General features: G+C 43.5%; 1 protein-coding gene and 1 non-coding gene across 2 annotated transcripts in view; one reads left to right on the forward strand and one right to left on the reverse strand.

The window, feature by feature from the left end:
- Window positions 1–27,660, forward strand: part of LOC126346878 (hexokinase-1-like) — a 246,353-nt gene that overhangs the window by 87,830 nt on the left and 130,863 nt on the right. Inside the window, exon 2 of the mRNA XM_050002225.1 lies at window positions 12,887–12,972. Coding sequence (XP_049858182.1) covers window positions 12,892–12,972 — 81 coding nt within the window. The 5' untranslated portion in view covers window positions 12,887–12,891. The remainder of the gene's footprint in view (window positions 1–12,886; window positions 12,973–27,660) is intronic.
- On the reverse strand, window positions 15,373–15,447 carry Trnaa-cgc (transfer RNA alanine (anticodon CGC)). Its single transcript has one exon. It is a non-coding gene; the product is annotated as a tRNA-Ala (tRNA).

Raw genomic sequence — 27,660 nt, forward strand, 5'->3', positions numbered from 1 at the left:
ACATTTTTGGTTTTATCAAGAGCCTGCGAGTTTGAAGTACGCAGACTACATGCAGTGTAGCCCCTCAGGAGTTACTGGAAATCATTAATGGAAACATCAGACGATACTGCATTAAATTCATGGTAGCGTATGTTTAACCACAATGAAATAATATTCCATTTAACGATATGGTGCTAACTTTAGCTTCGATTTTTGGGGATTTTTTCACTCCTCCTTTGGCTTTACAAAAAAATGGTCAACATTAACAAATGTGATATACTAGAGGTAAAAGCTCCTAAGAAAAGTTTTACTTCTCGGGGGTGAAAGGTAGAAGTTAATGGGTTGAACCGTTTTTATTCCACGCTGTACACAGTTTTGAAAAATCGTATCTCGAAGAAAACCAGTTTAAAGTGTAGGGAAAGCTTTTGTAAGTATTATTAGTTCAATTTGCGTAAAACTACATGTTGTTAAATATTTTTAATGTCGCTAAACACAAATCTGAAGTTAGATTTGAAAATTCAAAATGCCTAATCCAATATGCCAAAAGTTATGTTTTGACCAAAATTTGATCAAAAAGTGGTTTCGTTACTTACGTTTACTCTGCAATACAAGGACCACATTTCAGCCCTTAAAGGAGGACAAGTCTATCGTTCTCCTTGGCGAGTAAAGCCGATCTGGCTGAGCTGGATATGCTGCATTCGACAGGCCGCACACGATGTTCGTCAGCTTCTTCTGCGAATATGTTTGTCTGCATACTGCAATATGAATCATTTTGTGACCGTGCGTCGCGGCACAAGTTTTCCATCTGAGCCAGGCGTCTCCGGCTGAAATCGTCCCACGGCGGCCTTGACACTGCTTCGAACAATGGACTGTAGAAACTTGTAACGCATGGGTTAGAAAACGTTTTCGTCCCATCATTCTAGACGCATACATCTTTCAAAAAATGCAATTAACAAAATCGAATTTTCGACCATTTTGAATGCCTTAAAGCAGCGACAGGGGACATGCGTTGCATCGCAGTCTTAATAAACGACTGTAATGCCCATGTACTGCGGATTGCTGTTAATCGTGCTTTTATGCACTGCACGAGGCACATTCTTTTCATTTTATGAGTGCCGCTGCTTCCTCTTGAGGCTGCACGCGCTATTTTACCTCAACCAGTGAATGTACTGAGCTGGCCCTGCATCTAGATGCTAGACACATTGGCCAGTGCTCGTTCCCTTGTAACCAGGGGTCTATCTTGCCATGAATAAGTATTTTGTTGCAGTGGAATAAACCTGATGTGATGCAACCCGTGTGGGAAAACTCAGGAGGCGGTTGGTGAGTGTTCAGGGAATGAAAGACGGCGACGTTTGTGAGTCACTGGGAAATATTGCGTCATTCTGGTACAGCGCTATTATGAAACGTGTTTACGATTGTTCATACTCACTTCCTCGTTTACTGAGACTGTGGTCCTTCTTCAGTTCACGATGATTATATCTTATTTTTCTAGTAAAAATGAAGATCTGTTGACGACTTTGGATGACGGAGTTAAGATATGGTACTTTTGAGATAAATTTTCTGATAACTTGTCTCTTCTTAAAAGACTGATACATAATAGCATGTTAGGTACAGAGGAGTTGAATGTGTTCATTTTTAACTATGTATAAACGTGTAGTGTTGTAATATGGAAATTTATTTGCACTTATATTGTTTTGTATTCTTTTCAGCAAAAGACCAAAATAAGCATATAAAAAAATCAGATTTTTCTAAAGTAAGAAAGTATGGAACGAATTTCTCTCAGGCTCGATGAACCTAAGGAAAAGCGGCTGAAATTGATTTATTTAGTCTATGGTTATTACAACATATTCAAAGAAAACAGCGTACCTAAAACACAGATTTTATATCCCATGATTAGTTGCAGTCATCCACTCAAGGCACATTGGCGTTGGAAAGCAGACTTCCGTTGGGCCACCAAGGTATGGTGTCAGCTGACATCTTGCGACAAAGTGGAGGACAGATTATCTTTGGGCTACACCGTCGCAGTTTGGTGTTAGAGGTTTCACCCACATGTACAGATTTTCTGCACGAATACCGTGTCCCAGTACTGTTTTACCTTTTCGATATATGACGAGAGAGTTCAAAACGACTGATGGGCCTGTTAGCTCATGTAGATAGTAGGGAGCGTGGTCATTCTACAATTCCAACCATTTGGAATCGAGATTGAAGCTGCGAAAAGAGGTTTTGGCTGGGCAATTCATAAATGTTCAGAATCTTCTTGTAGACCCTATCCGGTCTTCATATTACAATGTTTTGGATTACTGTATTATAAAAGATGCACTTAAATTAAAATATATTGTGGTTACTATGTTTCAGAGTTACATTTCCTTAGAAGGGCATTGGGGGGGTGATCAAGCGATTCATTCTTTCCAGTACCTCTCCCCGAACCATTGTTATAGTCAGGACTTACATGTAAAGAAACTCAGATCAAGAAGACACAGCGATTTTCAGATCAACAATGAATTACTAAGACAGTATAAAATACTAGGACCTGCGACTGGATAGTTTATAAAATCGTAATAATCTGTGCGTTCTATATTAATGTCCGTAATACATCAAATTTCAGCATCGTGGCTTTGTCACTACTATTATCGCAGTATCCGATTCTCGCAATCGTGTCATTACTGAAATTTTAATTTTTTCACTAACTGAAACGTTAATTCGAGTTTCGACGAAATATATTTTCACGATGGATTGGAGTACGGCCATACGTAGCTGTGCCGTGCTAATGTTTAATGTAATGTCACAGCCAGAAATAAGGGGAGAAGTGAAAACGACAACACGAGACCAAAACAACGGCAGTTTTTTCCACATACTAACACACCCCCACCCACTGCACTTACTGCTTTATTCACACGACGGAATGTGACGCGCGTTTTGGAGTTGGGCATTTAGACACGTAATATTCGACCTTCAAGCGATCACGCAAAAAGTTTCTAGACGCAGACAAACGCGCTTTGACGCGCGTTCGGAAAGACTGGTGGCGCCCAAAAGCTGTTCAATTGACCGCACATTTCCGTCGTAGCCAGGCGTATTTTGTGTGTCTTTCTTTCAGTTTTGTTTGTTGGACGTTTAAAAAGCGACAATACTGACGTCGACTTAGTAATTGAGGAAGTGGCAAAAAGGCCAGCAAATTAGACTATAGCGTCGGAATCACACAAAAATAAAATTTTGACACGGCGAGGAGGAAGAATTGGTTTTCATCTTCTAAGAGAGTAGTGATTCTCTGGGAAAGATGAATGTAGGTAAGAAAACCTTTTCTGCTGTCGAGTACACTTTTGTTCATATCTTACTATCTGCATGTTCAACTTTACCTTCATTGACAAAGTAGTTGGTAAATTTAGCCCGAACGTTATCTGCCGATGAAGTGGATCGTCCATTGTGGGTATCATTAATACTAGTGATATTTTCCTCTAAGATATCTTCGTGTTTCAATCCATCTCTCATTTGAGCATAGTTGTGAAGCCCTGTAATTGGTTTTACAATGTGGCCTGCGCAACCCACACTGACATCTAATTGGCGATGTAATATTCTCCACTTACTATACATTGTACCAAAAGTAAACTCAACATACCCACATGCTCAAGTTAGCAGACAATTTCGTAAGTCAACTGCTTTTCGCAGTTGGGTCTCCAGCTCAAATGTTTCACCTACTAAAATCACGTAAGTATGTGTCATATCCTGTTTTACCGATCAAGATCTTGGTTTCGGTACATACAAAGATTTTTCAGTGAGCTTTTGATATAGAAAGGAATCCGCGAAAATTCCTGGGTCGCTGTCTCTCCCATAAGCGCCAATGTCTACCCAGATAAAGAAATAGTCAGAAATAAATAGGGCTAACAGCACTACAGGAAGAAAAAAATTACCGTCGAGATCTCCGATCTAATGAGGAAACTTCGCGTATTGTTCAAAACCTTGAGATATTTCAATCCATTTTTCTTCATATGGTGTTGGCATCAGAATGTCTTGTAAATTATTGAGCTAACTTTGCATAATAGACGGTTTATCCCAGATACAGTTGATTTTTCCAATTCTAGATGAATAGTGTAGCTCCGCCATTCAACGTGCGCTTGCTACATTTCTGACATGAATAATATAGTTTACTATTTACTCTTTACAGGAGCTTTGATATAAGCAAAATGGAAAAAGCTGAACTTCATTAGAGCGACGAAGAAAAGAAAATCTGGGTCTAGGGCGTACAGGAACAATTACATTCAGTTCAACAGACCCTTGATCCTGAAGTCTGGCGTACCAGCTAAAGAAAGACATTAATTTGAGCTCTGACATAAATGAAACTGAAGCAGGAGGAAGTAGTCGTGACAAGACTAATGATAATACACTGGTACCACCACACTCCCAGCCGACAAATAAATTCAAACCCAGTGCCAGTGATGACAAAATGGTTCAAATGCTTCTGCGCACTATGGGACTTAACTTCTGAGGTCATCAGTCCCCTCGACTTAGAACTATTTAAACCTGCCTGAGGCAGGATTCGAACCTGCGACCGTAGCGGTCGCGCGGTTCCAGACTGTAGCGCCTATAACCGCTCGGCCACCCCGGCCGGCACAGTGATGACAAACTCATTAAAGTTTTAGAGGTGAGTCTAAAACAGAGATTTTGAGGCCACAGAATTAACAAAGAACAAAGATGATGTAACGGATGGTTACCTTTGGAGAACGAAATAAAGAAAATGCCTGAACATGGCCGCCTCAGAGTTAAAATAGACATAATTATAGAATAGAGAAGCACCAAAGCACTCGCAAACTTCAGCTATCAATCAGCTTCAGCATCACATTATTTGCACAAGAACAATATTCTTCTGGTGATGCCAACACAACTACCGGGCGGGCTTTAGCACCAAGTACTCCTTCAGCTGTCTCCATCGATGGTTCACAACTTCAATTATTTCCCTAGTGTTAAACTGTTTGGCTGCTAAATGTCGGCATTGATAAAACTAAATAAATACGTATCTTAAAGTATTATAAGTTTTTCGTTCGGGGAAATGCAATATATGATGGCATTCTGGCCTACTATAATGTCCTCTTGCATGGCACGGAGACAGTCGTCAAATGACTTTGTAGACATTCCGAAGTAATTAAAGAATTCAGATTCGCTGTCCCTCAGTTGCAGATACAATGTGATAAATAAACTCGTAGAGAGTGTATCACTTAAAAATTGGGTGAAACCAACCTGTGAATTTTCGATTTTTCTTACAGTACATCCTTAAGATCTCCGTTTTCTGGGCTCCACCGAAATACAATACGGGCGTGACGCACACTATCGCTCCTCCTCTGCTCTCCGGAGATCCGATCACGTGTTAACGCACGTTACATCTGAACGTTGCCTAAATTTTAGTAGACAATAAAAATTCTTTTAAGGTTGCCTCTGCGTCTACGAGGTGTTGCTGAGCTGCGTGAGAACGTACACATGGAGTTTGAATGAAGCTGGGTCAAAAGCGGTTATCCTGTTGTACGTTTTCATGATTTGACATATTTATTGCATTTAATTTTTTGCCACAAATCCGTTCCTGTTGTCTCTGGAACCTGCTAACAATGGGAGGGAAGTCATGTTGCCATCTGTTTGTGAATAGTTAAACTTTGTTCGGTGCGTTGTCGTATTTCAACTGTTTCGGTATCCTATTTTCTAAGGCGAAGATAGGGTACCAGCCCAAGTCAGAGTAGAAAACCGCCAAAAACTGTTACACTGGCTAGCTGATTACACCAAACTAAAAATCTCTAACTCACCACCCAAACTTTATTCTGTATGTTCACCTTCCTGTCTCGCAAGCCAGCGCGTTGTGTGTTTGACTATACGAACAGATGTGTTTCATATTATGACCACCAATAAGTGTATTCTCAGAAGTTGCTCAGAGGGGGCGCGCAGACAGTTTTGTAAAACTTGATAACTAGGTACCGTACTGCAACATAGCCAGTTTGATTTAACCTAACGACCAATGTACGATACATGCGGTGTTGCAGAGTTGAATTTCTTGATCTCAAATTCAGCACATAAAATATGAAATATTAGTGAGAGACTGCGGGCCTATGTGTTTATTTTATCCATATCTGAGAATGAAGCTGAATACCCTACAAGTGGGTAGCATCCTACGACACAGAGCGTGGAATGTCAAAAGTTTAAAAATGATGGGGAAGCCGCAAAATCTGAAAAGGGATATGCAGACCCTATGCCTAGATACATTGCGGATTCAGTGAAATGAAATGACAATAATGATTTTTGAAAATTGACATATTGCCAATTGGAAGTATGCGACCTTTGTAATGTTTGTATAATATTACATCACGATCGCTTAGATGTATGAAAAATATTCACATTACCCATTCCGGCAACTATTGGCACATCTTCAGATCCACTAAAAACCATCGTACAGATATGTAAATAAATATAGTAAGGCGCTTTGAATATAATTGTCATTTAATGATTCAATAAATGTACACTATATCATAACCTTATAAATAGACTAGAATTAGAATATCGATCTGTTTTATTGTATAGGGACATTGGAAACAAGAGGTAACTGGGAGAGGGAGGAAAACAAAGGCGAGACAGGAGGATAACAGCGTCCTCTGCACCTTCTCATGTTTTCTGTGGTCAATCAAGTAAACCTGGTAGTTTAAACAACATTGTCAACAATTAACTAAACTTACAATACCTGAAACTTTTTTAACAAAGTTGTTGTGATATGAAAAATCCTCTTCCTACTAGCAAACATATCAATCTTGCACAATTGAAGATAAAAATCTGAGCCTATATCGTATCCTCTGTATATTCTAACATCGGTAATCTGAACTATTGTGTCATTTGCAATGACGTAATCAATCCTGACCTAAAACCTCTTAGAACACAAATCTGTATATATCTTTCTCTATTAAACAGCATATCCATACCTGTAGTTCGTTAACACTTACAAAATCTGTTATCGTCTGTCTATTATTGTTAATTACGCTTTCTCCAAAAGAACTAATGCAATAAGGGCTTCATCTGTTGCCTATTATCACATTAAACTCTCCGGTTATGACAATCTCACCAGTATTTCCAAACCTGTTACCCATTTTTATAATACTTCCTAAATCTGTTCCGATTCTTATGCTTTATCTTCCTCTGGGGCATAGACACAGATCAAGGTAAGCATTCTTCTTAGAGGTTTCAGACATACCAGCATAATTCTGCCTGAGATATATTCGTAGCTCTTAATTCTTTCTTTTAGACCTTTTTTATTATAATTGCTACACTCTTGCTGCTCTCTGTTGCTTGGCCACTCCACTATTGAATACACTACACCAAGAAGAAATGCAGATGATAAACGGATATTCATTGGACAAATATATTATAATAAAACTGACATGTGATTACATTTTCACGCAATTGGGGTGCATAGATCACGAGAAATCAGTACCCCAGAACAACCATCTCTGGCCGTAATAACGGCCTTGATACGCCTGGGCACTGAGTCAAACAGAGCTTGGATGGAGTCTACAGGTACAGCTGCTCATGCAGCTTCAACACGATACCACAGTTCATCAAGAGTAGTGACTGGCGTATTGTGACGAGCCAGTTGCACGGCCACCATTGACCAGACGTTTTCAATTGGTGAGAGGTATGGAGAATGTGCTGGCCAGGGCAGCAGTCGAACATTTTCTGTATCCAGAAAGGCCCATACAGGACCTGCAACATGCGGCCATGCATTATCCTGCTGAAATGTAGGGTTTCGCAGGGATCGAATGAAGGCTCGTAACACATCTGAAATGTAACGTCCACTGTTCAAAGTGCAGTCATTGCGAACAAGAGGTGACCGAGACGTGTAACCAATGGCACCCCATACCATCACGCCGGGTGATACGCCAGTATGGCGATGACGAATACACGCTTCCAGTGTGAGTTCACCGCGATTTCGCCAAACACGGCTGCGACCATCACGATGCTGCAAACAGAGCCTGGATTCCATCGAAAAAATGAGGTTTTGCCATTCGTGCACCCAGTTCGTCGTTGAGTACACCATCGCAGGCGCTCTTGTCTGATGCAGCGTTAAGGGTAACCGCAGCCACGGTCTCCGAGCTGATATTCCATGCTGCTGCAAACGTCGTCGAACTGTTCGTGCAGATGGTTGTTGTCTTACAAACGTTCCCGTCTGTTGACTCAGGGATCGAGACGTGGTTGCACGATCCGTTACAGCCATGCGGATAAGATGCCTATCATCTCTACTGCTAGTGATACGAGGTCGTTGGGATCCAGCAACGCTTGCCGTATTACCCTCCTGGACCCACCGATTCCATATTCTTCTAACAGTCATGGATCTCGACCAACGCGAGCAGCAATGCCCCGATACGATAAACCGTAATCGCGATAGGCTACAATCCGACGTTTATCAAAGTCGGAAACGTGATGGTATGCATTTCTCCTCCTTACGCGATGCATCACAACTACGTTTCACCAGGCAACGCCGGTCAACTGCTGTTTGTGTATTAGGAATCGGTTGGAAACTTTCCTCATGTCAGCACGTTGTAGGTGTCGCCACCGGCACCAACCTTGTGTGAATGCTCTGAAAAGCTAATCATTTGCATATCACAGCATCTTCTTTCTGTCGGTTAAATTTCGCGTCTGCAGCACGTCATCTTCGTGGTGTAGCAATTTTAATGGCCAGTAGTGTATTATATAATTTTTCATATACTGGTCACTTAAGCTTCTATCTGTTTCAGCGATAAAGGCTACACGCACCTTAGCGGTTTGCAACAGCTCTTAATTCATTTAGTTTACGAGTTACTGATCTAATATTCCAAGTGCCAAAAGATTTCTTCAGCAATCCATCTCTCGTCTTTTTTCTTTCCGAGGCCGTCAGTACTTAACCCATTCCTAGACTGGAAGCTATTCTAATTTCTTCCAGCAACGTACATATCCTCCGAGTGCGTTACGAGAGCCGGGCAGGTAACGCCTCCTCTTAACGATTAAACGTAGTTGCCACTCCTGTCTAATGACCCGTAGCCTCTAACCCTCTGGTGACGAGCATCCTAAGCACTATATTGTTGCAAGATCGATGACGACGGGGCGATGCGGACTTGAAACGTCCCCGAGTGAGATTTCAGTCGCTGACAGGTAGAGTGGCCCCGAAAGAACGCCTACCGCCTGGAGCAGTGCTACGCGGCGCCCTCGGTCCAGATCTCCACGGACACCGTACCCCGGGACCGGCCTCGCCACAGCCGGCTTACTCCGCGACCCTGCGATACGATCGACTCGGCTTATCTACCAGGCGGCGGGGGGGGGGGGGGGGGGGGGGGGGGGGGGACGCCCTGCTGTCACATTAGCTTTCATGCCCAGGTGTGCCGGTTTTACCAGTGACGTCATGCGTAACAGATGACTACTCATTTCGACCACACATTGCACATGTTGCAGACCTACTGTTGAAGATCGCCTTCATCTTGCCCTGTTGTTGTTGTTGTTGTGGTCTTTAGTTCTGAGACTGGTCTGATGCAGCTCTCCATGCTAGCCTATACTGTGCAAGCTTCTTCATCTCCCAGTACCTACTGCAACCTACAACCTTCTGAATGTGCTTAGTGTATTCATCTCTTGGTCTCGCTCTACGATTTTTACCCTCCACGCTGCCCTCCAATACTAAATTGGTGATACCACGATGCCCTACCAACCGATCCCTTCCTCTAGTCAAGTTGTGCCACGAACTCCTCCCCAATTCTATTCAATACCTCCTCATTAATTATGTGATCTACCCATCTAATCTTTAGCATTCTTCTGTAGCACCATATTTCGGAAGCTTCTGTTCTCTTCTTGTCTAAACTATTTATCGCCCACTTTTCACTTACATACATGGCTACACTGCGTATAAACACTTTCAGAAACGACATCCTGACACTTAAATCTATACTCGATGTTAACAAATTTCTCTTCTTCAGAAACGCTTTCCTTGCCATTGCCAGTCTACATTTTATATCCTCCCTACTTCGACCATCATGTTATTTTGTTCCCCAAATTTTGTTCCTCCAGAACTCCTTTACTACTTTAAGCGTCTCATTTCCTAATCTAATTCCCACAGCATCGCCCGACTTAATTCGACTACATTCCATTATCCTCGTTTTGCTTTTGTTGATGTTCATCTTATATCCTCCTTTAAAGACACTGTCCATTCCGTTCAACTGCTCTTCCACGTCCTTTGCTGTCTCTGACAGAATTACAATGTCTTCGGCGAACCTCAAAGTTTTTATTTCTTCTTCGTGGATTTTAATTCGTACTCCAAATTTTTCTTTCGTTTCCTTTACTGCTTGTTCAATATGCAGATTGAATAACATTGGGCACTGGCTACAACCCTTTCTCACTCCCTTCCCAACCACTGCTTTCCTTTCTTGCCCCTCGACGCTTATGAATGCCATCTGGTTTCTGTACAAATTGTAAATAGCCTTTCTCTCCCTGTATTTTACCCCTGCCACCTTCAGAATGTTAAAGAGAGTATTCCAGGTAACATTACCTTAACCTAAACAAATTTTCCCTACCCTCTGGAGTTAATGGGTCTCGCGACCCCAACGAGATACAAATAAAGTAAAATTTGCGCCGAAGATTAAAACAGCACTATGTGGTGGAAAGTATGTGGGCACCCCTACGTGTTGTAAAACTGATAACTAGATGTCAGGAGAGGCGCACTCGCCAGTGTATAAGGTGGCGGGAAGTATTGCGCTGTCAGTAGAGAAGCAGTGACAGCAGCATGGAACGGTCGGGGAGCTCAGTGACTTCGAACGTGAACTAGGAATTGCATGTCACATGGAAAACATATACATTAGGGACATTTCAAACTTTCTAAAGCGGGACAAGTCGACTGTTGATGATGTGAGAGCAAAGTCGAAACGCGAAGGAACGCAGACAGCTAAATCAACACCAGACAGAGCCCATAAACTGACGGATGCGAACCGTCAAGGACTGCGGAAAAAAAATAGAGAGAGATTCGCGTAAAATCAACGAAAGGAATCATTCGTCAGTTCCAAAGTGCTACCAAGCAGTACAGCTTGCACAGTAATTGTGTGCGGGGAATTGAAAAGAATGGCATACAAAGCATACAATGCTCGAGCAGCTCCTCATGATCCACGCATTTCTGCACTGTGCGCAAAGCGACGCTTGAGTTACTGTAAAGGGCGACGCCACTGGACGGTAGATAACTGGGAACGAATGATCTGGAGTGATGAATCACGCTTATCCCTGTGGCAGTACGATAGAAGGGTTTTGGATCGGTTACTGTCTCGAAAACTCGCCTGCCGTTCTCTTTAGTTCCAACAGCAAATTACGGAGGAGGTTGTGTTACAGTCTGGAAGTGTTTTTCGTGATCGGAGTGTGGTTCACTTATTGCGCTTAAGAGAACTCACAATTCAGAAGAACGTGAATACATTTTAAGATTTATGTATTACGCACAGAGGAACAGCTGGAGGCAATGAGTGTTTGTAGTAGCACGACTGTGTACCTTGTTATAAAGCAGCGTCTTGAGGCTGTGGCTTGTGGGCAATAGTATTCCCGAAATGGACTGGCTTGCCCAGCGCCCTCACCTGAACCTAATGGAACACCTTTGGGATGAGTTAGTATGTCGACTTCACTCCACATACCAGCTCCCAGCATCACTAACTTCCCTGGTTTCGACACCTGAGGAAGAATGGTCTGTCATTCCTCCACAGATATTCAAACACATCGCTAAAAGCGTCCCCTGGAGAGTTCAAACCGTCATGAAGGCGCGGGGTGGACATACTCCATATTAATGTCCTCTAATAGGTGCTTGGGTACTTTCTATCAGATAGTGTACCTCTATATCCCTACTCCTATTGCCACCTGATGATATACGGTAGATGATACTATCTGTGCCACTATCGCTTACCCCTTTTCCTATCCCACTCGAAAATTGTACGCGGGAAGAACGATGATTGATAAGCATCCGTGTGACCTGGGATATGTAATTTTGCATATACCTTCATGATCTTTTCACCATATATACGTTCGAGATAGCAATGCAGTGGTCGGCTATTTTAAGAACGTGTGCTTTTGGAATCCTGACATTAAACCACATTTTGATGAACAATGATTCTATTACAGCGTCTGAACTGGACTTAGAAGAGCATCTCCGTGACGTCTTCGTGCCTACTAAACTAACCTGTGACGAAACAGGCTGCCCTTCTTTGGATATTCTCTATTTCGTCTGTCAATCCTGTGTGGTAAGTGTCCCGTATAACGTGGAAAATTTGAGTATGGATCGATTGAGGGTTTTGTAAGCTACCTTCTTCATGGGTGGATTACACTTCATGAGGAGTTTTCCAATAAATCTGTCAGGCGTCCGGTTTTCCAACGATTACTTGTATGTGATCTCTCCCGTTTAAATAGAATCATGCGCATACTCCCAAACATTTACTGGGTGTGGCTGCTAAGATTGATTGTAATAATTCAATAACTTGTGTTTCCGTCTATTTATGAACAATACATTACATTTTTTGGGGGGTCAACTACCAGTTCCTGAACCAAGCGTCCATCTTCTGCAGGTCTCCCCGAATTTTGGGTACATTTCCTAGCATTGCGTCTTCTCTGTATGCAATAGCTCTATCCGCAAACTGCCTCAAGGACGTTACAACTATGTGATTTGTACATTGTGTGACACAGTACATTAATCATGCACAGAGATCGAACTTGATAAAGCAAAAACGTACTGAGTGCGAACAAACTTTCAATCCATATTATTTATGTTTCTGAGATGCATGTCCGTAATCTTAATCTTTCTTGATATGTAACACATTCAAAGTACGGTACTGCAAGCCGGAGTCCTGTAAGTTGACACTTTATGACAAACGCGTAAAATACATTACGTGTTTTGTTGTTTCAGAAACCATGTGCGAGAGCAACAACAGCGTGGAGGCGGCCATGCACGTGGCGCCGCTGGAGCTCAGCGACAACCGCCGCCAGCAGCAGGTGCGTACTCGCTCCTCGGCTCGCACCATGGCGACTCTAGGAGGAAAATTTCAATCTGCCAGTGTGTATTATTTATGTCCACGCACGAACCACTACACTCATAAAAATGCTCTCCTATGCGTCCTGTCCAACTAAGGGCCAAACTCCTAAGATATTCGGCCCCACTGAACGAACAGGAACGTGAGAAGGGAAGAGGGGCAGGGAGCGATTGGTAGTTATATGCGAAGTATCATCCACCACGTGACATAATGAGACTTGACGTGCGTAGATGTACAGGGGTTAGACAAAAATATAGAAACTCCACGAGAAATACAATAATACATTATGCTAATCCGACCTGCTGATTGCGCTGTTGTATTTGACTACTAGCGGCACCTGCGTTGTAAGTGTCAGTCGAGATATAACAGTTTTCTGTGTAGCTGTGGGTGCGTTATGTCGAAGCTATGTGAATTGGGATCTGGGAGAATTTTTCGTGGTTCAGTAATCAATGTAGGCAAAGTCTTAGGTGTTTAAAGAAGCACCATATCGAACATTCATTTCGCATGCAGGAACAGTGGAAAGACATCATTCGCCAAGTCACAATGGAGACGAAAGTGTATGTAGAATGATCGTGACAGACGATCACTGTAGAGGACTGTGACGAAAAATAAGAGGACGGCAGCCGCAAAAGTCACTGCAGTACTGAATGTCGCTTGCGAACCCTGTCATCGCAAGAACAACACGAAGGGAGTTCCATAAGCTGGGAATTATAGGGCTAACTGGAATTCCAAATCCACTCATCAGTGATGTAAATCCCCGTTACTGGAAAACCTGATGCCGATGCCGAAGCAACAAAACTTTCACTGGTAGGATGACTCTTGTTTCACGCTGTTTCCAACTTCTGGCCTAGTTTATATCGGACGAGTAAACACGACAGGGGTTCGGTGATGTTGGACAGCCATACCCCGTGGGCCCAATGGTTACTGTACGCGCTCACATTACTGCCAAGAAATATGTGACTTAATCACATCCATCCTACTTTAAAAAGTATGTTCCTCAATGGTGATTCTGTGTTCCAAGACGACAGTTTATGTCCACGAGGATGAATTGTCAGATTTCCCCTTGCTACGACATCCACCAGGTCGCAATACTATTGAGTCTTTCTGGTCTGATTTGGAGAGAAGGGTTGCCGATCGATACCCACCTCCACCATCGCTACCTAAACTTGCCACTATTTTGCAGAAAGAACTATACATGGTTCCACTAAAAATCATACAGTAGCATTCCGAAAAGACTGGAAGCTATTTTGAATGTCTACAGTTTTCCTACACCGTTTTAAGCATGGTAATGTGTTGTGTTTCTGGTGTGTCATTATTTTTGTCCAATCTCTGTAGATAAGTCTGCTTCGCTCATCTGCGGAACCTCAAGCCAATCTGCCTGGACTTGATTGATCGACTCCAGTATACGGTTTAAGCAGCCATTAGAAAGCTTTAAAACTGCTAAGCACAAAGGCCGGCGTCAGAAATCGCTGTCTACATCTACACCGATATAAATACTCCACAAGCCATACGGTGCGTGGCGGAGGGAGTCCTGTACCACCACTAGTCATTACCTTTCTTGTTCTACTCGCAGTTAGAGCGAGAGAGAAGCGACTGTCTACATGCTCGGTATGAGCCCTAATTTCTCGTATATTATCCTCATGGTCCATACGCGAAATGTATGTTGGGCTTAGTAGAAATGCTGTGTAGTCAGTGTCAAATGTCGGTCCTCTGTATTCCTCGAAAAGAACATCACTTTCCGTCCAGGGATTCCCGTTTGACTTCCTGAAGCATCGCCGCAACACTTGCATGTTCTTCGACCCTACCGGTAATAAATCTAGCAGCCCACCGCTGAATTGCTTCTATGTCTTCCTCTTAATCTGATCTAGTACGGATCCCAAACACTACAGCGTTACTCAAGAACAGGTCGCACTAGCATTCTGTATGCGGTCTCCTTTACAAATAAATTACACTCTTCCCAAATTCTCCCAATAAACCGAAGTCGACTATTTACCGTCTCTACCACAATCCTCACATGCTCGTTCCATTTCATATCGCTTTGTATCGTTACGCCTAGACACATAAACGACGTAACTCTATCAAGCAGGACATTACTAATGTATCCAAAAATTATGGGTTTAGTATTCCTACTCATTCGCATTAACATGCTTTTTTCTACGTTCAGAGCTAGCTGACATTACTCACGCCAGCTACAAATATTGTCTGACATCTTGTGTCCTCCTACAGTCACTCAACTTCGACACCTTCCCTCACACCACAGCATCGTCAGTAAGCAACAGCAGATTGCTGCCCAGAAAGTCCGTCAGATCATTTGTGTGTCGAAGCAGGAGATACATGAAACTTCCTGGCAGATTAAAACTGTGTGCCGGACCGAGACTCGAACTCGGGACCTTTGCCTTGCGCGGGCAAGCGCTCTACCAACTGAGCTACCCAAGCACGACTCACGTCCCGTCCTCACAGTTTTAATCTGCCAGGAAAGTTTCATAGCAGCGCACACTCCGCTGCAGAGTAGTGAAAATCTCATTCTGGAAACATCCCTCAGGCTGTGGCTAAGCCATGTCTCCGTAATATCCTTTCTTTCAGGAGTGCTAGTTGTGCAGGTTCGCAGGAGAGTTTCTGTAAAGTTTGGAAGGTAGGAGACGAGGAAATGGTAGAAGTAAAGCAGTGAGGACGGGGCGTGAGTCGTGCTTGGGTAGCTCAGACGATAGAGCACTTGTCCGCGAAAGACAAAGGTCCCGAGGTCGAGTCTCAGTCCGGCACACAGTTTGAATCTGCCAGCAAGTTTCACATCAGCGCACACTCCGCTGCACAGTGAAAATCTCATTCCAAGAGATGGGTGTTGGTCGTGGCGTGGTGAAACGTCTGTCGGACTTCGTGTTGCCGGTTTGCCGTGTAATCTAACCAGGCTGAGCTGTGAGAGCATTCATCACTTCTGCTGAAACAGGTGTGTAGTACCAACAACGAACAGGAAGGCTTCGTCTGCATTTATCTAGGGTCGTCCCTGAAGGTAAATGGTTGAGATCTTGCAGGACACTTACACCGCCCGCCCAAAACGTTCAGAGATTCAATTTATCCTTGGCGTGCAAATGACGTTAGTGTAGCAACCACGGTGGCTGCTTTAAACAACAAATGTGCATAAGACCGGTCAACTGTGAGCAGGCAGTATTAAGTACTGGGCGTGCGGCCACAATGTGACAAGTGTTGTTGTGTCAGAATCGCAGTGCAACAACATCCCTGAATGAAGTGTTAGGCATCCTCAAGAACGTTTGAAAGAAGCGAAAAAAAGTGCCAATTATGTCCTGCACACCACATCTTGACTCTCGAACAAAAACGATGATTTGACAGCTGCCGCGACTTGATTTGAAATGTAAACTGCGAACATCTTTATTATGCAAAAAATCATCGCTTGTGATGAAACTTCATGTTATCAGTATGAACCTACCAAAAAATGAAAAGTGGAGACATTCACATGAAGACTCACAACTTGACGTCATAACCGGAGTTCAAGCCAGTGCGACCCGCCAGCTGAACAACATCCCAAAGAAGGCAGTTGAACAACATCCCAAAGAAGGATTTTCTAACACTTTCACATGGTTGTATGAACGTGCTGTGGGTTGTATTTACATGCGAGGTGAGCTTACAGAACATTAAAATTCTCTTGTTACTGAAATATAGCTTCTGTTTACGTTGTCGAAGTGTAAACCTTTTGTCGTGACAGGTTGTACCACAATTTTGCAACTGAATTTGTGTTCCGCGAAAACGTCGCTGGTAATGATCTCGTTCTGCAACTATCGAAAAAAGTACCTTGAAAGGCCCCCAAATTTTCCGCAGATACTGTAGCTGTTATCGGCTAAATTCTCTGACACAGCAGAAGCAGTTACGAGATAATTACAACTCAGTATGCTGAATCACACCTTAATACCGCACAGCTTACGAGAAGTCTCGAATCATGAAAGACACCTTTTGAGAGAAGTCAGAAGTCATTAAAATGAAATGAATACTGTCTTGGGATTAGTTGGTAGAAATGTATGTACCATCAGAGTACCTCTACATGTTACAACGATGACCATGAGTAAAGAAGTATTACTGATTCAGTGCTACCAAATGCGAAACACATGGGCGGATTCAAAACTTCGAAGCGGTCGCCGTTTCATAGTATTATTGCAGATTTGCGCGGTTAACAGTGTAATCTGTTGGTAAATATTGGCTTGCCTGTGCGTTGTTCAGTTCACTAGACACTGATAGTGATGAACTGATTGATGAGTTGGTGCGCTAGCAATGTGCCTTTGCAAGACTTTGTGATTAAAATAAACCTAATACCAGGATATGTTCAGAATATAGCCTTCTAGTAGAATATTTACGTATTGTAGGAAAAAATTATTATCTTTAGCGTGCAGGAAGAGTATGAAAAAAGACGTTGTTTCTTCTCCGTCAAGATAAAACTCAAACTATAGTAGCAGATTCTAACAATAAAGGAGATAAAAATATGAACTAATTTAATAATATTTCATTTTTCATTTCTATTCACGTTATATTGTATGAAAAAGGAGATTGATTTTAAATACTCTTCAGGTTTGAGACCCAAGTATTATCCTAAAAATATTCTATGTAGAGGACGTTAATCCAAGAGAACTGAAGTTTAGGAAAAAATTCTTTTGTTTTATAAAGGAAACTGTTTTATCAAACAGGCCATTGAAAGCCAACCTACTCTCTTTTTCCCGTGACTTAAATTCCAGTACAATACACTGACGGAAAAAAAATCCTGACACCAAGAAATAATTAATGTAGAGTAATGAAGTTTCGAGACTACATTTGCCTACGGAGAGAAAAGTCCTTGTAAATGTGAAGTTCTGGTACATTAATAACCGGTGTGACCGCCATAAAGTTGAACGGAAGCATGAAAACGTGGATGCATTGTGTCACAGAAAAGCCATATATCAGTTTGTGGAATGAGTTCCACACCTATTGCACTTGCTTGGTCAGTACACAGATGGCTGATGTTTGTTGTGGATGACGCTGTAGTTGTGGTCAGATGATGTCTCCTATTTGCTCGATTGGAGAGAGATCTGGAGATCGAACATGCCAAGGAACATGTCGACACACCATCGAATATGTTGGGTCACAACAGTGGTATGTGGAAGAGTGTTACCTTGTTTAAAAGTCCCCGGGGAATGCTGTTCATGAATGACAGCACAACAGATCGAATCACCCAACTGAGTTACGAATTTGCAGTCTTGGTGTATGGGATAACTACGAGAGTACTACTGCTCTCACACACCCCAGACCACAATTCCAGGTGTAGGTCCGGTGTGTCTAGCACGCAAACAGGTTGGTAGCACGAATTGCATAGAAATATGGTACGGGTGCAATCGATGTTGATGTAGCATTCTCAACACCGACGTTTTTGAGATTCCCGATTCTCGCGCAATTTGTCTGCTATTGATGCGCGGAATAGCCGCGACAGCAGCTAAAACACCTACTTGGGCATCATCATTTGTTGCAAGTCGTGGTTCACGTTTCACATGTGGCTGAACACTTCCTGTTTCCTTAAATAACGTAACTATCTGGCGAACGGTCCGGACACTTGGATGATGTCGTCCAGGATACCGAGCAGCATACATAGCACACGCACGTTGAGATTTTTGATCACAATAGCCATACATCAACACGATATCGACCTTTTCCGCAATTGCTAAATGGTCAATTTTAACACGGGTTATGTATCACGAAGCAAATATGTCCCGCACTGGCGAAGTGTTACGTGACACCACGTACTTATACGTTTGTGACTACTACAGCGCCATCCATCACAAAGCGAAAGAAGTGGTCCAACTAAAATATTCGCATTTCTTTACGTACTACACCAATATGTAATAAAAATGGGGGTTCCTATTAAAAAAACGCAGTTGATATCCGTTTGACCTATGACAGCGCCATCTAGCGGGCCAACCATTGCGCCATCTGGTTTCCCCCTACAAGCTGGACAAGTTTAGTTCTTTGTAGTTTTTTCGTTTGACGCTTATTTCATGAGATATTTGGCCCGATCACGATCAATAGACCACCCTGTATATGTTTTGCACAACTCTTATGCAACCTGTGCGAAATCTGAAAACACGCCATCTTTCAGATGTAATAGCATGTCTATCAACTTTCGTTTATCTCGCAGATCTCGTTCCTGGTTTTGGTTTTTTTCCGTCAGTGTAAGAAGCATTATTTCTATAGAAGCAGGAACCCGAATTCTATAACCCTTGTCAAGAGGGAAAACTATAATTACAAATAAGGAAACAATTACGTTCACAATTTCGTTGAACTTCGGAAAAAAGTAAAAAAACTAAAACAATACCTAAAATGTCAACTTGTTTAAATGTCATGCAGAGGATCTGGGTTTAATTCCCAGTTATGCAGGGATTTTTCCTTGATGGGACTGGAACGGGGTACTTTCAGCCTCCTGATGCCAATTGAGAAGCTACTTGAAAGGTCTAGACAGCCGAGAGCAGCCAGGAAAGTGGTATGCTGATGACGTGTCCCTCCATATCGCATCTTAATGTGGTAGAGGAGGATACGGCAGACAGTCGGCATCGTGCGGTGCTCTGCACCTGTTAGCGGTGTTGGTTTTGGATTATTCCCTGATCATGCTAAAGTAATGTATCGAAGAGAAAATTATACAAATTGATAATTTATTTCGGACAGTTAAAGGTGGCTGAATATAGTCTGTATGAAAATAAATAAAAGAAACGGAAACCGTCAGAAAACGCCTTAAAGGCTCAACGGCGCCGACCGGCAGCCGTGTAACCCTCGGCCCTTAGACATCACCGGATGCGGATACGGGGAGGGCCATGTTGTCACCACACCGCTCTCCCGGCCGATGTCAGTTTTCATGACCGCTGCCGCTACCTCTCAATCAAGTAGCTGCTCAATTGGCCTCACAAGAGCTGAGTTTACCCCGCTTGCCAACAGCACTCGACAGATCAGAACGAACGCCCATCCAAGTGCTAGCCAAGCCCGACAGCGCTGATCTTCGGTGATCTGACGGGAACCGGTGTTACCATTGCGGCAAGGCCGTTGGCTGAAAATAAATAAACAGAAGAATAAGTAGTATAAATTGTATGGTAAGCTTTTGAGAAAATAAATAGGGTCATCATCATTAAATTTCCAGCATGTCTGAGAAATAATGTTCACAACAAATATTTATTACTTATAGCAATCAGACAAGGATTTTAAATGCGAAAGCCGTCAAAAAGAAGTACCCTTCAGACTAAGGAGGTAATAATAACCACACAGTATTAACTGCAGTTGAAATATAGTAGTAGTAGTAGTAGTAGTAGTACTAAAGGAAGGAAGAGTACACTTTAGTGCCCCGCCGACGTCGAAAGCATGGAGGAAACATTAGAGGCTAAAGTCCCGTCAACCACGATTTCATTAGAGACCTTGTACGACCTCGGTCGGGGGAATCATCACCGCAAACCCATTATGCTGTTTAGGGGAATCACAGATAACCTAATTGTGCTTGGCTGGATTGGAATATGAACCTCTGTCCTCCAAATTGCGACTCCAGTGTCTTACTATTGCGTCAGATCGTTCGGGCATGACATCGAGGTCATTAGAAACGGAGAACTTATTCTAATGGGACATCACTGGCGAAAGAAACCAGCCGCGTTGTTCTTGACGAAATCTTCACAGGAATAACTTGTTTTTTTTTTTAAGGAAAATACAATTAAGCCTGAATCTTCATAAAAAATTGAAGTACCTTGAACACTGCAAAGCCTCACTCCATGAGTATTGGTTACTGCACGAGTGTAGTCACAAAATTTTAACTAAGACCTGGAAAAGTTCGGACTGTAATCATGAAACGAGGTGGGGATGTCTGTTCTCCTGTATATTTACCCCTCAATGCGACACATTGTTCCCAGCAATGGTTTCTTTATACCAGGAAGAATTCAGTGGATGTCCCGTCAAGAGAGTACGGGGGATGAGGCAAAATGTGATAACCCACAATAGCAGCACGGGTGGCTGTGCCCGATTCTGATCGACGTCGGGCAGGGGTATTAAACCTGTCAGATTACCTGGACCACATTGAAAGAAGAAAAGTATTTTTGGATCGCATGGAATATACCAAACACTAATACTACCGCTAAGGAAAAAGAAAGGAAAAAAATGGGGTGATCGGAGCTGTATGTAGTTACCACATTTAAGTAATTTATAACTCATCAATGTATGATTCTTTATTCTAAAAAAGCAAGATGTCGTTAATTTCGCATTTTATGTGAGATTTCATTGCTTTCATAACTTCACATAACCGGTAATTTTTTTACATATATTGCTTTTTTTCTCATCGTGTCTTACATGTTGACTTCTTGGGTCGCACTGATATTTGCTTTGGGCCACGGATTGGACACCCCTGATCTAGGGCGTTGTTGTGCAGCAAAGACACCCCCTTGGACAGACTGCAGTAACCTGTCAGGAGATTTCGGTACCATCCAATTGCGAAGGTTTGTGCCTTACGAGCACCATGAAGGTTAAAAAAAAAAAAAAAAGGGTAGCTCAACATACAAGTTGCCCGATTACGGCTGAGTCCTCGTTTTTCTCGCCAGTGGCGATCACACATGGTTTCACTACTTGCCTTCCTTCTTTATTAAAGCGTCATAGCGATACACGCAGCACTCTTCCATGAGCTGTCTAAAGAAACCTGCATTGGTCTGGCAAACCTGGGGCACTTCCGCCGTTGCCACGCTTCGCGGAAACCAGCGGACGGCGGCCGTTGTCGTGCTGAAAACTGATCCCCCCCCTCCTCCCCCCTTTACAATATCGCCTCGATTATGATTCGCCGGTCTTCAATCACCAGGCCCCCCCAATTCTCTTGTGATTCCTGATTCTTCAGTTAGACGGACTGCTGCTTGGTTCATCGTCATTCAGTATTGTTCGACAATACTGCAACTATCTGTGACACTTTAAACCACTGTATCACATGATGATGGACTGTTGCTGCACATTTCCATGAACTCAGCATGGAATGTTACAGTGCTGTTCAGCTTCAAATGACGAAAACGATTTACCGAACGTTTATCCTCTTTATTAGTGTGTTGCACTAGTTTGTTTTGGCTCTTCTAGCGGCGCAGGATTTCAGTCTGTAGCAGAACTGCAGACACGTCACTGCAACACGACGAAATTTGAGATGCGCGGTCGCAATCAGCTTCATCGTCTTGCAGGCTGTAGTCACCCACTTTTTTCCCATTTTATCCCTGCCTGTTCGGTCTATTGCATCCGGAGGCGTTTCATATATCCAGTTCTCTTCGGTGCATTGGTAAGTGGTATCCTCGGTCTAGCAAGATTGCGTAGTGTTGTGGGTTATATTCCAATCCTAACATGGGCCTGAGGTTCATATTCTGTACGTCAGCACGGTCTGCCCCCTTCTGCATAAGTGTCGGAGCGGTTGCCCTGATTCTCTCAAACATTTTCGTATTGGGTATTATGTCTCACAGAGAGCTCTCAGATGTGCACCTCTCTGCAAGAGGATGCATGACTCGTAAACTGTTGGCACAGAATCGAGAAAGTGCCACAGCTTCCAGTATGTAAATGGAAACTGGGAATATACGTGAGTGAAATATCTTCCTCCTGGGGCCGATCGGAATGCACTTAACCTTGAGAATGAAACTGTTTTTCATTAACGTCCCAGTGAAACTTGCGAAATACGGAAGCCAGTTTTAATGATGTCAGAAAACCCTCAGGTGATGCAGCTGCTATCAACGTACAGTGAAGTACTGTTTGGAAAACGCTCCACAGATATCTAAGCAGATCTTGATATGTTCTCAAAATAGTTAAAACTGTTAACTTCCTTCAAATGCACAGGAGTGTAAAACTGTGCACTTCACAAAAGACAGACGAGTGAGGTGGCGCAGTGGCTAGCACACTTGACTCGCATTCGGGAAGACGACGGTTCAATCCTGCGTCCGGCCATCCGGATTTAGGTTTTCCGTGATTTCCCTAAATCACTCCAGGCAAATGCCGGGATGGTTCCTTTGAAAGGGCACGGCCGACTTCCTTCCCTAATCCGAAGAGACCGATGACCACGCTGTCTGGACTCCTTCCCCAAACAACCCAACACAGCAAAAGACGGAAAGGTTGTATCCTAAGGTTAAAACACCAATTTATCACAACTTCAATCGGTTAATTGACACAAATTCACTGGTGAAACAATCTGTAGGTCTATGGAATAGAATGATCACACACACCTTGTTGTAGGTAAAGCAGATTGCATTCCCTGATTCTTTGGCAGGGTACGGGGAAAATACAGTCGGTCCACAAGGAGACTGATTACAAATCACTTGCGATTCCCATCTAAGAATCGTGATAAAGTGCTTGGGCCACGTGCCAGATAGGATGTTATGAGTTTAAAATACACGAATCTGTATGCTAAATGCAAGGAGTGACGAAACTAAAGAGAAATTTTGGTTTTGCGATGACAGCGTAATTCTGTCAGAGACAGCAAAGGTCTTGGTAGAACAGTTGAACGCTATGGACAGTGTCTTGAAAGCGTGATGGAAAATGACCTACAACAGAAGTAAAACAAGAGTAATGGAGTGAAGTGGAACTAAATCAGATGATGCTGAGGGAATTAGATTATGAAACGAGGCACAAAAAGTAATAAATGAGTTTTGCTATTCTGACAGAAAAATAACTAATGGTGGTCGAAATAGAGGGAATAAAAAAATTCAGATAGGTTGTAGTAAGGAAAGCTTTTCTGAGAAACAGGAACCTCTTAACACCTAACATAAATCTGAGTGTTAGGGACTCTTTTTCTGACGGTCTTTAGTGTAGCCTTGCACTCAAGTGAAATGTGAACGATAAGAAGTTCAGACAAGAATAGAAGCTTTTGAAATGGTGTGCTACAGAACAATCCTGAAGATTAGATGGGTGTATCGCATAACCAACGAGAAAAAGTGTCGAAAGTTGTTCCCTTTCGTGTGCAATGGAATGAAGAATTGTGATTCGCAATGTAGTAAAACAGGTAGAGGGAGACGGTCCATTATATTCTTGTGTGACTCTCCTCTGTGAATTATTCTCTACGCAATCTATCATACCAACGTTATCACTCATAAAGATTCCGAATGTCTAATCTGAGTGAGTTAAAACAAGGATTTACTGGGATGCTAGCGGAGTCAAAATTTGCTGGTCTGTCATAAGGATTGTTTGTGAAGTTTCCAGTGACTACCCCTGTAATATTATGCTGCTACAAGGCCTTCTGCCTGCCCCCCTTCTCTCCTCCTAACCATAAAAAATGTTTGGTTGCTAAGACTGTCACTGCATCAAACATTACTGTCTACATATGTTACGGAAAAATCGCAGTAAATGGCACGAAACAAAAATAATAATTTTATATACTCGAATGTCAAAGCGTAAACACCAGTCGGGTATTAAGCCTTAGGGCCGTTCCGACTGCTGCCTGTAAAACAGTATGAAGAGCGACCTACGATGGTCGCAAGTCAGTCCAGCCATTACTGCCAGTAGACGAATCGTCATAATGCTGCTGCAGTACCTCATTTGGACTCACAAGGGCCCCCTCTCCAGACTTGCCTCCTTCATAAAAAGATTGAGAAGTACTTGGTATCGAACCCACGTCCTTCCGTACTGAAGGCATCTACATCTACATCTACATTTACATTTATACTCCGCAAGCCACCCAATGTTGTGTGGTGGGGGGAACCTTACGTGCCACTGTCATTACCTCCCTCTCCTGTTCCAGTCGCGTATGGTTCGCGGGAAGCACGACTGCCGGAAAGCCTCCATGCGCGCTCGAATCTCTCTAATTTTACATTCGTGATCTCCTCGGGAGGTATAAGTAGGGGGAAGCAATATATGCGATACCTCATCCAGAAACGCACCCTCTCGAAACCTGGACAGCAAGCTACGCCGCGATGCAGAGCGCCTGTCTTGCAGAGTCTGCCACTTGAGTTTGCTAAACATCTCTGTAACGCTATCACGCTTACCAAATAACCCTGTGACGAAACGTGCCGCTCTTCTTTGGATCTTCTCTATCTCCTTCGTCAACCCGACCTGGTACAGATCCCACACTGATGAGCAATATTCAATTATAGGTCGAACGAGAGTTTTGTAAGCCACCTCCTTAGTTGATGGAATACATTTTCTAAGGACTCTCCCCATGAATCTCAACCTGGCGCCCGCCTTACCAACAATTATTTTATATGATCATTCCCCTTCAAATCGTTCCGTACGCAGCATACTCCCAGATATTTTACAGAAGTAACTTCTACCAGTGTTTGTTCTGTTATCATATAATCATACAATAAAGGGTCCTTCTTTCTATGTATTCGCAGTACATCACACTTGTCTATGTTAAGGGTCAGTTGCCACTCCCTGCACCAAGTGCCTATCCGCTGGAGATCTTCCTGCATTTCGCTGCAATTTTCTAATGCTCTGTATACTACAGCATCATCCGCGAAAAGCCGCATGGAACTTCCAACACTATCTACTAGGTCATTTATATATACACTCCTGGAAATTGAAATAACAACACCGTGAATTCATTCTCCCAGGAAGGGGAAAGTTTATTGACACATTACTGGGGTCAGATACATCACATGATCACACTGACAGAACCACAGGTACATAGACATAGGCAACAGAGCATGCACAATGTCGGCACTAGTACAGTGTATATCCACCTTTCGCAGCAATGCAGGCTGCTATTCTCCCATGGAGACGATCGTAGAGATGCTGGATGTAGTCCTGTGGAACGGCTTGCCATGCCATTTCCACCTGGCGCCTCAGTTGGACCAACGTTCGTGCTGGACGTGCAGACCGCGTGAGACGACGCTTCATCCAGTCCCAAACATGCTCAATGGGGGACAGATCCGGAGATCTTGCTGGCCAGGGTAGTTGACTTACACCTGCTAGAGCATCCGTGCGTCGCTGCGGTCCGGTGCCAGGTCGACGGGCACGTGCACCTTCCGCCGACCACTGGCGACAACATCGATGTCCTGTGGAAACCTCACGCCCCACGTGTTGAGCAATTCGGCGGTACGTCCACCCGGCCTCCCGCATGCCCACTATATGCCCTCGCTCAAAGTCCGTCAACTGCACATACGTTTCACGTCCACGCTGTCGCGGCATGCTACCAATGTTAAAGACAGCGATGGAGCTCCGTATGCCACGGCAAACTGGCTGACACTGACGGCGGCGGTGCACAAATGCTGCGCAGCTAGCGCCATTCGACGGCCAACACCGCGGTTCCTGGTGTGTCCGCTGTGCCGTGCGTGTGATCATTGCTTGTACAGCCCTCTCGCAGTGTCCGGAGCAGGTATGGTGGGTCTGACACACCGTTGTCAATGTGTTCTTTTTTCCATTTTCAGGAGTGTATATCGTGAGAAGCAATGGACCCATAACACTCCCCTGAGGCACGCCAGAGGTTACTTTAACGTCTGTAGACGTCTGTCTCTCCATTGAGAACAACATGCTGTGTTCTGTTTGCTAAAAACTCTTCAATCCAGCCACACAGCCGGTCTGATATTCCGCTAACCGTTCTGGTACGGAGGCGGTATTTGAATATCAAATTACATTTCATAAAGAAAAATCATCAAACGCTGAACCATTCGATTCTTGGCAGAATTTACGAAAATGTTATCAGTACGAAGGTAATTTCATGGTTCAACCAGATATTGTCTATTCCTGGGCAACTAAAAGGGTTTGCAGAAATGACGTCCCATCGACAAGGAGGTAATAAGAGACGGAGCACAAGTTCGATTTAGGGAAGGATGGAGAAAAAAAGCGGCCGTGCCCTTTCCAAGGAACTGGCTGGTCAAATGGCTCTGAGCACTATGGGACTTAACTTCTGAGGTCATTAGTCGTCTATAACGTAGAACTAGTTAAACCTAACCTAAGGACAACACACACACATCCATGTCCGAAGCAGGATTCGAACCTCCGACCGTAGCGGTCACTCAGTTCCAAACTGTAGCGCCTAGAACCGCACGGCCACTCCGACCGGCTCCAAGGAACTATCCCGGAATTTGTCTTCAGCGGTTTAGGAGAATCATGGATAAACTAAAGCAGGATGGCCGGACGTGGGTTTGAACCGTCGCCTCCCGAATGCGAGTCCATTGTGCTAACTACTGCGCTGCCCCGCTCGCTCTGGCCAAAAGAAGTGGATAAACCTTGGTTAGTATTTGACCAAGTTCCACACTTGTTACGCCCTTCAAGTCTGCGAAGGCTATTTCCACCGCCACATAATTCCATAAAAATGTCTGTGTCATAGTTCGGCAGCTGTAAACGTTAAATTAGCTTGAAATGACAAATGACAGGCAAGGAATTAGGTGAATCCTTTTCAGAGGAAGCATTTACATTCACTCCGACACCTATACTCGGGAAGTCACCTTACAGTTTGTGGCGTTACAACCACAACACCCCCCCCCCCCCCCGCACCCCCCTCCCCCCCCACACACACACACCTGCATCCACGAATGGCGCGTGGTTAGGATAATTATAGATAAACCTCTAGTTTCTCGGATTTTATTGTCACTGTCATTTCGTGACTCTGTCCAGAACGTTCGCTCTCGGAATTTCAACACTAAACATCTGTGAAGTACCTCTCTTGTAGCATCCGCCGGTTGAGTTTCTTAAGCATCTCCGTAACTCT

The sequence above is a fragment of the Schistocerca gregaria genome, chromosome 1 (genome assembly GCF_023897955.1).
Source record: "Schistocerca gregaria isolate iqSchGreg1 chromosome 1, iqSchGreg1.2, whole genome shotgun sequence".
Lineage (NCBI taxonomy): Eukaryota > Metazoa > Arthropoda > Insecta > Orthoptera > Acrididae > Schistocerca > Schistocerca gregaria.